The following is a 13,201-nucleotide window of genomic DNA, read 5'->3' on the forward strand; positions in this document are numbered from 1 at the left end:
CTTTTTTTTGCCTCTAGGAGGCATTCTCTAGGAGAATGGAGGTGGGTTTCTCTATGAGAAACCCGCCAAGGCCATGGGCGGATACCTACATCCTCTGCAGGCTTCAGAAAGCCCTCCAGAGGCGACTGGACAATAAGCGATGGGAGGTGACAGGTCATTTTTGGAGGGCTTAAAGGGCCCAAAACTGGATTTCCTTATCCCAGGGCCGGCTTTTAGGCAATTGGGGAAATTTCACTCAATTGGGCCCCACACTGCCCTTTCGTCCATCACTGCTTCCAGTCGGCCTGAAATTGGGTCACTTCAGAAGCAGCTCCTGATCACAGTGTGCACCTCACTCTTTCTCTACCCTCGCAGCTCTTGTTACATCCTCTTCCTCCATCTTGCTCTGGAGCAGGCTGCTGCGGATGGGGCAGTGATGGGCAAGAGTCAGCGAGCACTGTGGGCTTGGTGTGTTCCCTCCTCCCTCCAGCTGACCTCCCAGGTGCCTATTCTGCACAACCACTAAAGATACAGGAGTCCTATCTACTTGCACAGCAGTAACAGATATTTTTTTTCTTGATCTGGCTCCATTCAAGCTAAGAGCTAAGAAATTAGTAGAGGGGGCCCCACAAAAGTATTTCCAATTGGGCCCTGCAGCTCCTAAGGCCGGCCCTGACTTATCTACAGTTTTGGTATCCGCGGATGGTCCAAGAACAGATCCCCCATGGATACCGAGGCCCCACCTGTGTGACTTTTCAAGGTATTTTTCTCTAATCTACTGTTTGTTTTAACATCTTATAGTAATGGAAACAGAAGTATAATGATGAATTAGCTATCTAGTACTATTAGCATACATGGGTGCTTTGTAGTATAACAAAGAAAGACAAGTCTTTGCCCCAAGCAGCATATGACATGATGTAGGTTTCTAGAAGGAGACTCATATACTGTATAAAAGAGAGGAAGGGAATGAGGGTGGAGTAGGAGATCTTTGTAACATTTGAGGATGATGTTATGAACAGAGATAGATATGAGAGATGATTAAGGGCCCAATCCTATCCAACTTTCCAGCTCCGGTGTAGCCATAATGCAGCCCCTTGGTAAGAGAACACCTGTTCCCATACCTTGAGAAGGCCCCAGTGACTGCCCCTCCACTACAGGATTCTGCGCACACCCCACTAACTGCACCAGCACTGGAAAATTGAATAGGATTGTGCCCTAAGTCCATCTTGCTCTTTGAAGATAGGTATAAAGAGTTTATGAGAAATTCTGAACAGATTGCCAATTCTGAAATAAATATCTTAATTGTGTCACTTTCCCTCTGACCTGCTGCTCTCTGGAGCCATCTTGGAAAATACCTTGTAGAGATAGTTGTGCTAATGTGTATTTTAGCAAACTTGTTGTGCTTTTCCTTTATGTTCAAACCCTAATTAACTATATATATATATATATATATATATATATATATATATATATATATATATATATATATATATATATATATATATATATGGTTGGCAACCTTCAGTCTCCAAAGACTATGGTATAAGCCTACAGCACCCGGTATTCCCAGGCGGTCTCCCATCCAAGTACTAACCAGGCCTGACCCTGCTTAGCTTCCAAGACCAGACAAGATTGGGCATGTGCAGGGTAACAGTTGCTGTCATATATATATATATATATATATATATATATAAGATTATAAAAACTCAAAACCCTTTTTTTGGTTCCCATATCTGTGAAAGCTGCGACACTCCTGTAGATTCCCAGCACTCCTCTGGCAATGAGAACTTGTGCCAGAACTCCATTCCAGAAAAAGAGTCAGCAAATGGAACACAGAATCAAGGACCAGTCAAGCAAGAAAAAAATGAGGTAAGGCTTCCAAATAATGAGGGCTTTTGAAATTTCTTGGATAAATTGGAACCACAAAGTGGCTTCTGTAATATGAATTCGTGTGATCTTTGAAGCATATTTTTTTGTAGCAAGTGCCCTTGCTATGAAGTGTGTTTTCTAAAAGCAAAAACTGCACTTAAATTTTTGGCATAAAACTGTGGATGAAAGTGAAGCCCCTGCAATTTCACTTCATAGCTTACAAACAGGAGAGAAGAGATAACTTCTCTCCCACCATTGCTGCTCTGCAGCTGGTATTCAGAGGCATACTGTCAATGAACCAGAAGGTAGCATGTAATCATCATGACTGACAGTCATTGATGAACCAGTTGTTCTTATGAGCTGGTAATTGATTCAAGAACAGGAAGCAGTGAATAAGAATAAATGAACAATGTTCACAATGGACAGAAGTAAGAACTGTATCAGGGATCTGTCTTTGTAACTTGAGCATAAATGGTCTAGAGAAGGGGTGCCCAAGCCCTGGCCCTGGGGCCACTTGCGACCCTTAAGGCCTCTCAATGTGGCCCTCAGGGTGTCCCCAGTCTCCAGTGAGCCTCTAGCTCTCTGGAGATTTGTTGGAGCCCACACTGGCCCAACGCAACTGCTCTCAGCTTGAGGGCAACTGTTTGACCTCTCCCATGAGCTGTGGGATGAGAGCTCCCTCCACTGCTTGTTATTTCACATCTGTGATGCAGTAGCAGCGGCAAAGGAAAGGCCAGCCTTGCTTTGTGGAAAGCCTTTTATAGGCCTTGAGCTATTGCAAGACCTTCATTCATTCATATAAGTTCATCTGTAATATATTCATTTATGTAAACTTATGTAAATTTATTCAAATTTTAAATGTAAACTAATTCTTCCCCCCCCCCGGCCCCCGACACAGTATCAGAGAGACTATGTGGCCCTCCTGCCATAAACTTTGGACACCCCCGGTCTAGAGTTTGGGGTAATAGTAATGTGACCAAGTTTGCAGATGATACCAAACTATTCAGAATACTAAATATCGAAACAGATTGTGATGGGCTCTGAAAGAACCTCTCCAAACGGAACTGGGCAACAAAAGAATGAATACAGTTCAGTGTAAATAAGGGTAAAGAGGGGCACATGGGGGGGGACCAATTTCACATATGCAGTGACGGGCTTTGAGCTGCTGATCACAAACCCAGAAAAGAGACTTTGAGGTTGTAGTGGCTAGCTCAATAAAAACAATTCGGTGTGTGGAAATGATGAAGAAAGTGGATTGTGTGCTAGGGATCATAAGGAAAAGGATAGCAGATAAGATTGCCAACATAGTATTGCTCCTATACAAGTCAGTGGTGGGGCCACATTTGGAATACTGTATACCAGGCCAGTACATAGTGTTTACTTGCCGCCAGAAGACTGGGTCCTACTATATATAACTAGTGCCTTGACTTAAGTTAGTGTGTATGATTTGAGATTGGTTGTAAATGCATTACACACAGAGGCGTATCTAATGGTCCTGATGCCAAGGGCAGTGACATCACAATATCACATGTCGTCAGGCACAGAGTTCTTCCCCTCCTTTAAATTCTGAAATCCTGTGTAATGAAGAGTAAGAGGGGAGGGCAGTAAGAAGAAGTTAATAAATGAAAGGAGCAAGGGTTATATTAGGCATGTGATTGCATCGTGCCTCAGCATCCTCTATCCTGAACGCGTCTCCTTCTCCACCGTCTACTACACAGCTTGCTCTGGAAATCAAAGTGAGTGCCTCCTTCCTCTGCTTCCCTAGCTGCCTCAGTGCTCTGGAACTCCATCAGCAGACTCTTGCCCCCGCTGCCTCTCATGCTTCATATTTCTTATCTGCCCCCACCAGGTCTGGGGGTGAATGAGAATCAAAAGGTGCAGTGGTGGCAAGGATCTGAGGCAAGAAATAACTTTTGAGCCCGGGGCAGGGAGGCGCAGGCAGGGGAAGCATGGAAAGGCTGGCAAATGCAAAGCACAAGCATTGGCATGGGTGAGAGTCTTCCAGTGGCGCCCCAGAGTACTGAGGTGGTTGGAAAAGCAGAGGAAAGCAGTACTCTTTTGACCTCTGGAGTAAGCTGTACAGGAGGAGGTGGAGAGGGAGACGGGGTCACAGCGAAGGATGCTGAGACATGATGGTCCCTTCCTCGTGTGCCTAATGTAGCCGGCTCACCCCGACTTCTGCTGAGAGTGTCCAGGCAGCAGGCACTCCAGTTGCTTCCTGATTTTCTTCCCCTTCTAGTGACACTCATGACATGTACCATAGTGTACCATAACCTAGATGTGACTAACTACACATTTTTATATAGTCAAAATATGTGTTTTATTTTGGTAAAATGATGATACAAATTGCCTGCCTTCATTCCTTCAGGAGATGTGTGAAAAAAATCTGGTTTTTCCATTCTATTTTTAAATGTAATGTTGAGCAGTGGTGGTTGGGTGATAGTGTTCCATCTTTCTGTTTGGATTTTATATATCTTTTAAAAAAAAATTAGATTAAGAACATAAGAACAGCCCTGCTGGATCATGCCATAGGGCCATCTAGTTCAGCTTCCTGTATCTCACAGTGGCCCACCAGATGCTTCAGGGAGCACACAAGACAGCAAGAGACCCGTATCCGGGTACTCTCCCCTGCATCTGGCATTCTGACATTGCCGACTTCTAAAATCAGGAGGTTGCACGCACACATCATGGCTTATAACCCGTGATGGATTTTTCATCCAGAAATTTGTCCAATCCCCTTTTATAGGCGTCTAGGCACAATGTCATCACTACATCCTGTGGCAAGGAGTTCCACAGACCAACTACATGCTGAGTAAAAAAATATTTTTATTTTGTCCGTCCAAACTCTTCCAACACTCAATTTTAGTGGGTGTCCCCTGTTTCTGGTGTTGTGTGAGAGGGAAAAGAGCATCACTCTGTCCTTCCCGTGCATAATTTTGTAAATTATGTCCCCCCTCAGCCGCCTCTTTTCTAAACAGAAGAGGCCCAAACGCTGTTGCGTTTCCTCATATTTAAAATTTAAAGTTTAAAATGTGTTCATGCTTTATGAATTTTCTGTTTTTGTTTTTGTAAGCCACCTTAGGTTGCTAAAAAAAGACTTGCTAAAAATGTGTTTGGTTTGTTTTTTTTAATTGAGAAATGTTCTTTAAAACCATATATTGTATCCTGGAATTCTAGTTAAAGGTTTTCTAGGTTTTTATATCAAGCTATTACAACAACTAGCAAAGTAATTACTACTTATGTGCATTTACAGATGACCCTTTGGAAGAGAACAGATAGAATGTGCTGGTGCTATCAAATGTTTTAAGCAACATTACATACATTATATTGCAATAAAAAGCAGTTGCTACCCTCTGCCCCCCCCCCACTTTGATTGAGTAACTGGTGTTAGGGTAGCAGAGAAGAGAAGTGTAATGTGAACTGTAATAACTAAGACCCTCACTGTATGTTTATGTTCATTTTTGTTTAGCTTCGTGATTCAACAGAGCAGTTTCAGGAATATTACAGACAACGGTTGCGATACCAGCAGCACTTAGAGCAGAAGGAGCAACAGCGACAGCTATATCAGCAAATGCTATTAGAAGGAGGGGTAAACCAGGAAGATGGTTCAGACCAGCCACAGAATCTTACAGAGCAGTTTCTTAACAGGTTAGCTCTTTTGTTAAATAACAAAGGCTTCAATCCAACCTAACTCTGATTTGAATAGAATTGACTTAGAAATAAATGGTATCTAAAGACACTCTTTAATCTAATTATGATATTCTTCAATATAATTTAGTTATTCTAAACATAAAATTTGACATTTACAGGGCAAAGTTACATAATATTTTCTAGGCCATATGTATTGTATCCACTGCAACACATGGTGATGTTTTGTTCTGTCTTCTGCATGAATAGAGATGTGTATCTCACTTGTTGTTTTTCTTACTCAAGTCTGAATAAAGAAATAAAGTCTTTGTGACAACAGGGCCGTGAATGTACACAGTGTACTTGGTGATGGATTTTAACATTTTATCCATCAGGTCAATCCAGAAACTGGGGGAACTTAACATGGGTATGGACAGTTTGGGAAATGATGTGCAGACACTAAGCCAGCATTGCAATGGGAGCAAAGAAAATGGTTCTGTTTCTCTGGATGTTAATCAAAGAACAGCAAGTGATGGCTCAAATACTAATACAAGCACTCCACAAAAACCTGGCTCCACTAATCAAATACCCTCACTTGAACAATCACCTGTGCATGGAAATGCAGGGTAAGTATTTGGTTATTTTCATTTCTGTTGGAGCTGTTTCATTCATAAAAGATGACCATGTTCAGTGTGAACCCAATCCTATTCTCCCCTCCCCCTGCTGTTGCAGCCACACCAAAAAGGCACAAGCTGTATCCAGTGGGGAGGGGGCACAGCAGGAGGCTTAGGGGGAAAGGGGATTCCCCCCCCCCCCCCGTAAGACTCTGCAATCACTGGCACAAATTCAAGGAAAGAAAGAGGGCAGGGAGACTATTGCAAGTGGGGATAGGATCTGGCATGCATCATTGCTGCCAGATCATCCCCTCCCACAGCTTCTCCACCCCCATTCTACCGTCCACCCTGCCTTCTAGCAGTCAAGTGGAATTGGAAGGTTCCTTGAGTGCTCCAGCAATGTAGTACTCAAGTGCTGCCAGAGCATGCTTTATGACTGTTTTACAGCAGCCAGCACTGACAGAACGTTGGTTCCACCAGTGGGGTGGCCCTGTTTCTATTCATCAATAAAATTTTTTACTTGACTTTCATACTAGCCTACTATAATTAACTTTGCTGTCAGTGCAAAACAAAACAAAAAACAGAAATCTGAAGAAGAGATGCTGGTTTGTTACTGAAGAACTGTCAACGGTAGTACAGGTTGGCCATATCCAAAGTGCTTGGGACCAGAAGCATTTTGGATATTGGATTTTTTCTGTATTTCAGAATACTTGCGAATATTCAGAATAATGAGAGATTTGGGGGATGGGGCCCAAGTCTAAACACAAATTTGTTTCATATACCTATTATACACATAGCTTGAAGGTAATTTTATACAATATTTTAAATAATTTTGGGCGTGAAACACTGATTTTATTTCTTTAGACAAACATTAAAAAAAGAAAAGCATGTTGGTGCTCAGAAAACTTCCATATTTCTGAATACTCTACATTTTGGAATTTCGGATAATGGATGCCCAACCTGTATTACTATATTACCTGTAATTTAGAATAAGAAGAAACATGGAAAACACCAAAAAGGTGGGACGGGGGACAGGGAGCAGAGGATGGAATTACTACAAGTGCTAAGAAACTACTTTTTAAAATGGGCCTGAGAAATATGAATTTTGTGGCTGGTGTAAAATCTATTCAGGGCTATCGCTGATATTTTTTTCTGAATAGTGAAACACTTCATGGTGACAGCACAAGAGGCAGTAATCTTTGAAACAATGAAACAAAGAGAGTTACCCTTGATAAAAAGGGTTTACACCAGAAATTTGTCTATAAGTTGTTTCCCAGCAGTTTTTTTAGGTCTGCTCCTTTGAGTGGTTTATTATTAATAATTATTATTAACAGTATTTATATACCACTTTTCAACAAAAAGTTTATAAAGTGGTTTATAAAGAAATTCAAATAACCATGGTGAATTGCACCTATATTTATGTGTGTGTGTAAAATGCTTACTTTTGTTGTGCTACATTAATTTTATGTTCATCAAAGCAGAATACTAGAGCATGCTGCCATTCAGGCACAACAGGATGATTCTCCAGGGAATGCAACAAGAACCGATGAGGTAGGACTTCATAGCACATTTTGTTAGAGTGCACCTTGAGTTAAAGAGTTCTATCTTGATCTTTTAGGTATGGAAAGGATCCCTTTAGAAATGTATCGGATATTGGAATTATCCTTATCATAAGAACAAAAGCGGAAGGGGGAAAGGGGAAGGGAGAATGTGATCGTTTTTATGGTTCTTCCAAACACTTAGGTTATTTGCATCTTGTATTTTCATACAATTGCCTTTGCATGGTATTTCCATAGTTTTATTTTTTGGAAGAAATTTTTCTACTGCCTTTATAAAGCAATATTTGAAGTATTTTGTAAAGCATGCCTGGTTTTCATTTCCAGACTTCCACATGTAGCAGCAACTTTAAAAAGCAACTGTTGCAGTTCTTGACTACATTACTCGCATAGTACGTTAGACTACAGCATTATCTCTTGTGGTGCTGGGTCGTTAAACTTGCTGTTGCAAGCACTATCCCATTTTTGTGTCTGTTTTCATTACATGTTGACATCCAAAATGCAGACGGGGACAGGATTCAAACATAATATTTAAGAATATGATTCCATAATGCATAAACCATTCACATTTGTTTTCATTATCAGAGGTCCACATGGAGTTCTGCTCATTTCTTATAAAATCTACAGGAATAGAAACTTCTATTTCAGCTTGAAGAGTTGTTTTGTGGGGAAAGTTTTCAAATGATTTTTTTCCCCCTTGATAACTTCTTTGTGATCTTTCTTAAGTCTCACAAAATGAATTGTGCAGATCCAAAGGATCACTCAGCAAAGCTAACTCCTCTTGCACATCAGTGTTCTATGAGCTAAAGAACCTTTTGCTTTAACTTTATTTTCTTTAGAAGAATTTGGGCTTTTCTTCTCTAGCATGAAAGCATATTATCCCTTGCTATTGCACATGTATATTTTTAAAACACCAGTAGGCATTTTGTTCTCCCTATTCTCCACCTTTTCCATTTTTGTATAGTTTTAAATTTATTCAAGTCCTAAATACTGTAGATCAGTGGCTCCCAAACTTTTCAGCATTGGAACCCACCTTTAAAAAAAGTTTCATGTTTGTTTGTTGCTCAAGCGTTTGTGCCTGTAGTGGTGGTTGGGCAGCAGTGCCCCCCCCAATAGCAAGTTGTTTATCCCTTGATGCACATAGCCTCATCTCCCTTGTCAGTTTCGTGACCCATCAAAAATTGGATTGTGACTCAAGTGGTCCATGAACCCACAGTTTGGTAACTGCTGCTGTAGATACTTGGTGTGTGCTATAGTGACATCTAGTGGCATCAATAAACATTGTCCAAACATTATTATTATTAAGAATATATATATATCATAAAAAGTTGTTCACAGACAAAATAATTAGATAACTCAAATGTACAGTTATCAGAAATAATTAAAACATAAAAGTGTTCTTATCCAGAATGGATTTAATTTTAAAATAGAACTCTGAGCCCTCCTTCTAAAGCTTGGTAACTGCCCTAATAGCCATTAGTTTAGATCCAGCCCTGCACTTGTGTGAACAGCATAGCATCCTCTTAGGTGAGGTAGATCCGATTTCCCAACTTCTCAGTGTAGCTTCCATATCCCATTCCATGCTATTCTGGAAGGACATTCAAGCATCTTTTGGAGGTTTCTGTAGGAGAGGGGGGAGCCCCATTGCACAAAGGGAATTCTTTGTTTCTAATTTGGAATAAAGACCATTGATGGTATGAACTTACCCAAATTGACATGGATATACTAATTGTTATCTTTTCTGTTTCTTTTTCCCCTTCCTCCACCCCAGGAGATTTCAAAATTGTTATGGGGTGATACTGTACCATATACCATGCATAAAACCTGGGAAGGGTTTTAGAAAATAGTAGCTAATAAATGTTCTGTGCACCCAGTTTTCCAGCATAATCTTATATAATAAATAGTTTGATGGGGAATTAAAACTTCTTAAAATGAGCACACTTACAGTACATCATAAATATTCTGGGTAAAAAGTGAAAAATGTTTGCATTCTTCTCGAGATATCCACTGTGAGTTTTCATATTTCTTGTATTCAAAGGGGATACAGCTTTGTATTCACAGAAGTGTAATATTTGACATTCTTCGAAAAATGTAAAACTGTGGAAAATAATCTCTTGTATTTTAACTCTTCACACAACAGGATGACAGCTCAAAAAAGCAATTCATTTGTATCAATACCTTAGAAGATACACAAGCTGTTAGAGCTGTGGCTTTTCATCCTAGTGGCACTCTGTATGCAGTTGGTTCTAATTCCAAAACCTTGAGAGTGTGTGCCTATCCAGACCTCCAGGACTCGAGGTAAGAGTAATCCTTGATCGTGTACTGTAACTGCACTCTCATCAGTTGGTGTCTTGACATTTGTATCCATTTCTGCTCCATGCTTTTGTCACCATTTTTTACATCTTTTTTAAATGCTCAAAAGTATTGCAGAATTTTAGCTCCTAAACACCACAAAAATATTAACCAAAATACTTTGTGTAAATAGGGCTCCTCTGAATAATTTTATCCACTCCTTTCATATTAAAAAAAAAAGTAACTGGTATAACATTTCCCTTTGGTTGCAGTTGGAAACACTGGCATTCCAAAAGAGACAAAATGCAAATATTTCCCCATTCTCCCCTTTGCATTTTTATTAACGTGATGCTTTAGAATAGATAGTATTTGCACAAATAATCACAATTATTTTAATGATAGTACAAAAATTTGTTTTAATTTATATTGTTACCACCTTAGAAGAATCTACCATAAGTTTTGCTTTTTGATATTGGAGGAAAAGCTTAATATAGAATAAGGAGTTTGACCTCGTTCTATATAACAAACACTGATGTGATGGAAGCCTAAAAAAAAGTTGATGAAGTTCTTACCCTTGGATGGTTACATCAAGATAACTGAACTACATTAAGGTGACCCTCTGGATGCCCAACTAATATTAGTCATGGTTTAATAATAATGGCAATACTGTATTTTATTTATTACATCTGTATCAGATACTGAAATTATCCTTATCTTAAGAATAAAAGAGGAGAGGGATTGGGGAATGTGATTTCTTTCTTCATGGAACTCAAGGTAGCACCTGTGATGTTTCCCAACAGTCACTCATCCAGGCATTGACATGACCTATACCTGCTTTGCTTTAGCAAGTTTGCTCTATCATGTGCCTTCAGGCTATGCTCTTCGGAACAGTACATTCCTTATTAAATTCTAGCAACAATCCTGTAAGGTGTGTTAATATCTTTTCTTACAGACTGAGGTCCCAATTCTATCCAACTTTCCAGTGCTGGTGCAGCTGTACCAACAGGGCAAATCCCGCATTATGCAGTGGAGGGGCAGTCATGGACTCCTTCTCAAGGTGAGGGAACATTTGTTCCCTTACCACAGGGCTGCATTGCGGTAGCATCAGTGCTGGAAAGTTGGATAGGATTGGGCCCTGAGTGATTTGCTTAGAGCTGTATGTCATATACTGACCTGACAGAACTTTGGAACAATTTCCCATATCAATATTCAGCACTGTTAAACCATCACTTGTAAAGATGCATGCTGTATGTGTGTGCAAGGGGGGCATAATTCGGTCTTGCCAATAGTAATTCAAGATATAGGTTACCCCTTCTGCTACCCCTTTGTCCAATCAGAGATCCTCTATACCCTGGCCCCAGCATATTCTCATGGATCTCTCTGTTTTGCACCTCATAAGAACAGCCCCACTGGATCAGGCCATAGGCCCATCTAGTCCAGCTTCCTGTATCTCACAGCGGCCCACCAAATGCCCCAGGGAGCACACCAGATAACAAGAGACCTGCATCCTGGTGCCCTCCCTTGCATCTGGCATTCTGACATAACCCATTTCTAAAATCAGGAGGTTGCACATACACATCATGGCTTGTACCCCGTAATGGATTTTTCCTCCAGAATCTTGTCCAATCCCCTTTTAAAGGTGTCCAGCCCAGACGCCATCACCACATCCTGTGGCAAGGAGTTCCACAGACCAACCACACACTGAGTAAAGAAATATTTATTTTGTAAATATTTACAAAATATAAATTTTGTCTATTCTAACTCTCCCAACACTCAACTTTAGTGGATGTCCCCTGGTTCTGGTGTTATGTGAGAGTGTAAAGAGCATCTCTCTATCCACTCTGTCCTTCCCGTGCATAATTTTGTATGTCTCAATCATGTCCCCCCTCAGGCGCCTCTTTTCTAGGCTGAAGAGGCCCAAACGCCGTAGCCTTTCCTCATAAGGAAGGTGCCCCAGCCCAGTAATCATCTTAGTTGCCCTCTTTTGCACCTTTTCCATTTCCACTATGTCTTTTTTGGGATGCGGCAACCAGAACTGGACACAATACTCCAGGTGTGGCCTCAAAACTGTAGAACAGAAAGGAGGACAGGATAGACTTTGATATCCTCTGTTTCTTGTGTGGGTTGCATAGTTAGGAGGAAATTAAACCAAGAGAAACACAGACTGCAGAAGCAGATCCTGTAGTTCATCAATCTACAAAAATGAAAAAAATAATGCCATGGCTGTTGTATCTGCATTCTCTGTCTCAGTGATGAGGCTATGGCTAGTTATTCGAAAGCATTTTGTACTGTGGTGGAGTGCCTAACTACTATGTGTAATTAACAATTAGTAAATTCCAACAGTGACCCTGGCAAATGTCTCTCAAACTGTTCCACTGATGTCAGTGAGATTACTTTGCAAATCATTTCAGGATTATAATACTTACAATTTTGGTTGGAAATCTGAGTAAAACAAGAAACTGAAAAAAAAATAGTTTCAACCTCTCCATAACTCATGCTGAGCTTTCTCACCGCAGTGGTCTTGTGTGGCTGCAGGCATGGAGACGTCTGAACAAATGTCATTTGTGGCAAATGCTGTGGCAGGATGGGGTCCATAATGTCACATGGCTTGCTGCTTGTTTAGTGTCTTTGTAGCTTGCTTTATAATCGTTGCCCCAGTGTAGTGTCATTTTAATGTGACCCATCACAAGCCAACCTTCACCTCTTGAAATTTTAAAAGCCATTAGTATGTTGCTCATACTGGATATTTTGTGAATTGTGTGTTTAGTCTCTTTATAACTGTTTGCTTATATGCTGTTTAGCTTCTCCTCTGCTGTTCCTCGAAAACTGGTATTTGACTTAGGCAGATCTTCGCTCTCTTCCTCTGTAAAGATGACAACAAAGTAACTAGTAACTTTATTTCCTCTTACAAACACTTTGGAGTTGCCAGTTGTTTTTTTGTTCAGCTTTTAATTCTGTGTCTGTTGCAAACGATTTGAAAACACCACCTCATATTTTGTACTTACCTACCCCCCCCCCCACTACTTATATATTATTATTCCAGCTCCACTTTCCAGCTTCTGCAGCATGACTTTTTAAAATAAGCAGCTATCGGTAAAAGCTTCTTGATATTAATTTTTTTCTGTTGCCTTATTAGCATCTTGTTTTTATTTGAACTGTGCCATGGCCAAATAGAAACATTTCATGGCTTTTATCCTCTTGATTTACTTCTGTATATTTGTATCAATTGTAAATCAGCTATTTTCTTGCATTGTGAATTAGTCA

The 13,201-nt window shown here is 40.4% G+C and overlaps 1 protein-coding gene and 1 pseudogene across 2 annotated transcripts in view; one reads left to right on the plus strand and one right to left on the minus strand.

The window, feature by feature from the left end:
- WDR47 (WD repeat domain 47) overlaps positions 1-13,201 on the plus strand; it is a 44,950-nt gene that overhangs the window by 21,080 nt on the left and 10,669 nt on the right. The window contains exons 6-11 of one of the 2 annotated variants that reach the window (XM_066623807.1): positions 1,722-1,848; positions 5,318-5,496; positions 5,871-6,101; positions 7,571-7,640; positions 9,786-9,943; positions 12,739-12,819. In XM_066623807.1, coding sequence (XP_066479904.1) covers positions 1,722-1,848; positions 5,318-5,496; positions 5,871-6,101; positions 7,571-7,640; positions 9,786-9,943; positions 12,739-12,819 — 846 coding nt within the window. The remainder of the gene's footprint in view (positions 1-1,721; positions 1,849-5,317; positions 5,497-5,870; positions 6,102-7,570; positions 7,641-9,785; positions 9,944-12,738; positions 12,820-13,201) is intronic. The other variant, XM_066623808.1, reaches the window with a different exon arrangement.
- LOC136650006 (5S ribosomal RNA) lies at positions 1,525-1,641 on the minus strand (annotated as a pseudogene).

Source organism: Tiliqua scincoides, chromosome 4, assembly GCF_035046505.1.
Source record: "Tiliqua scincoides isolate rTilSci1 chromosome 4, rTilSci1.hap2, whole genome shotgun sequence".
Lineage (NCBI taxonomy): Eukaryota > Metazoa > Chordata > Lepidosauria > Squamata > Scincidae > Tiliqua > Tiliqua scincoides.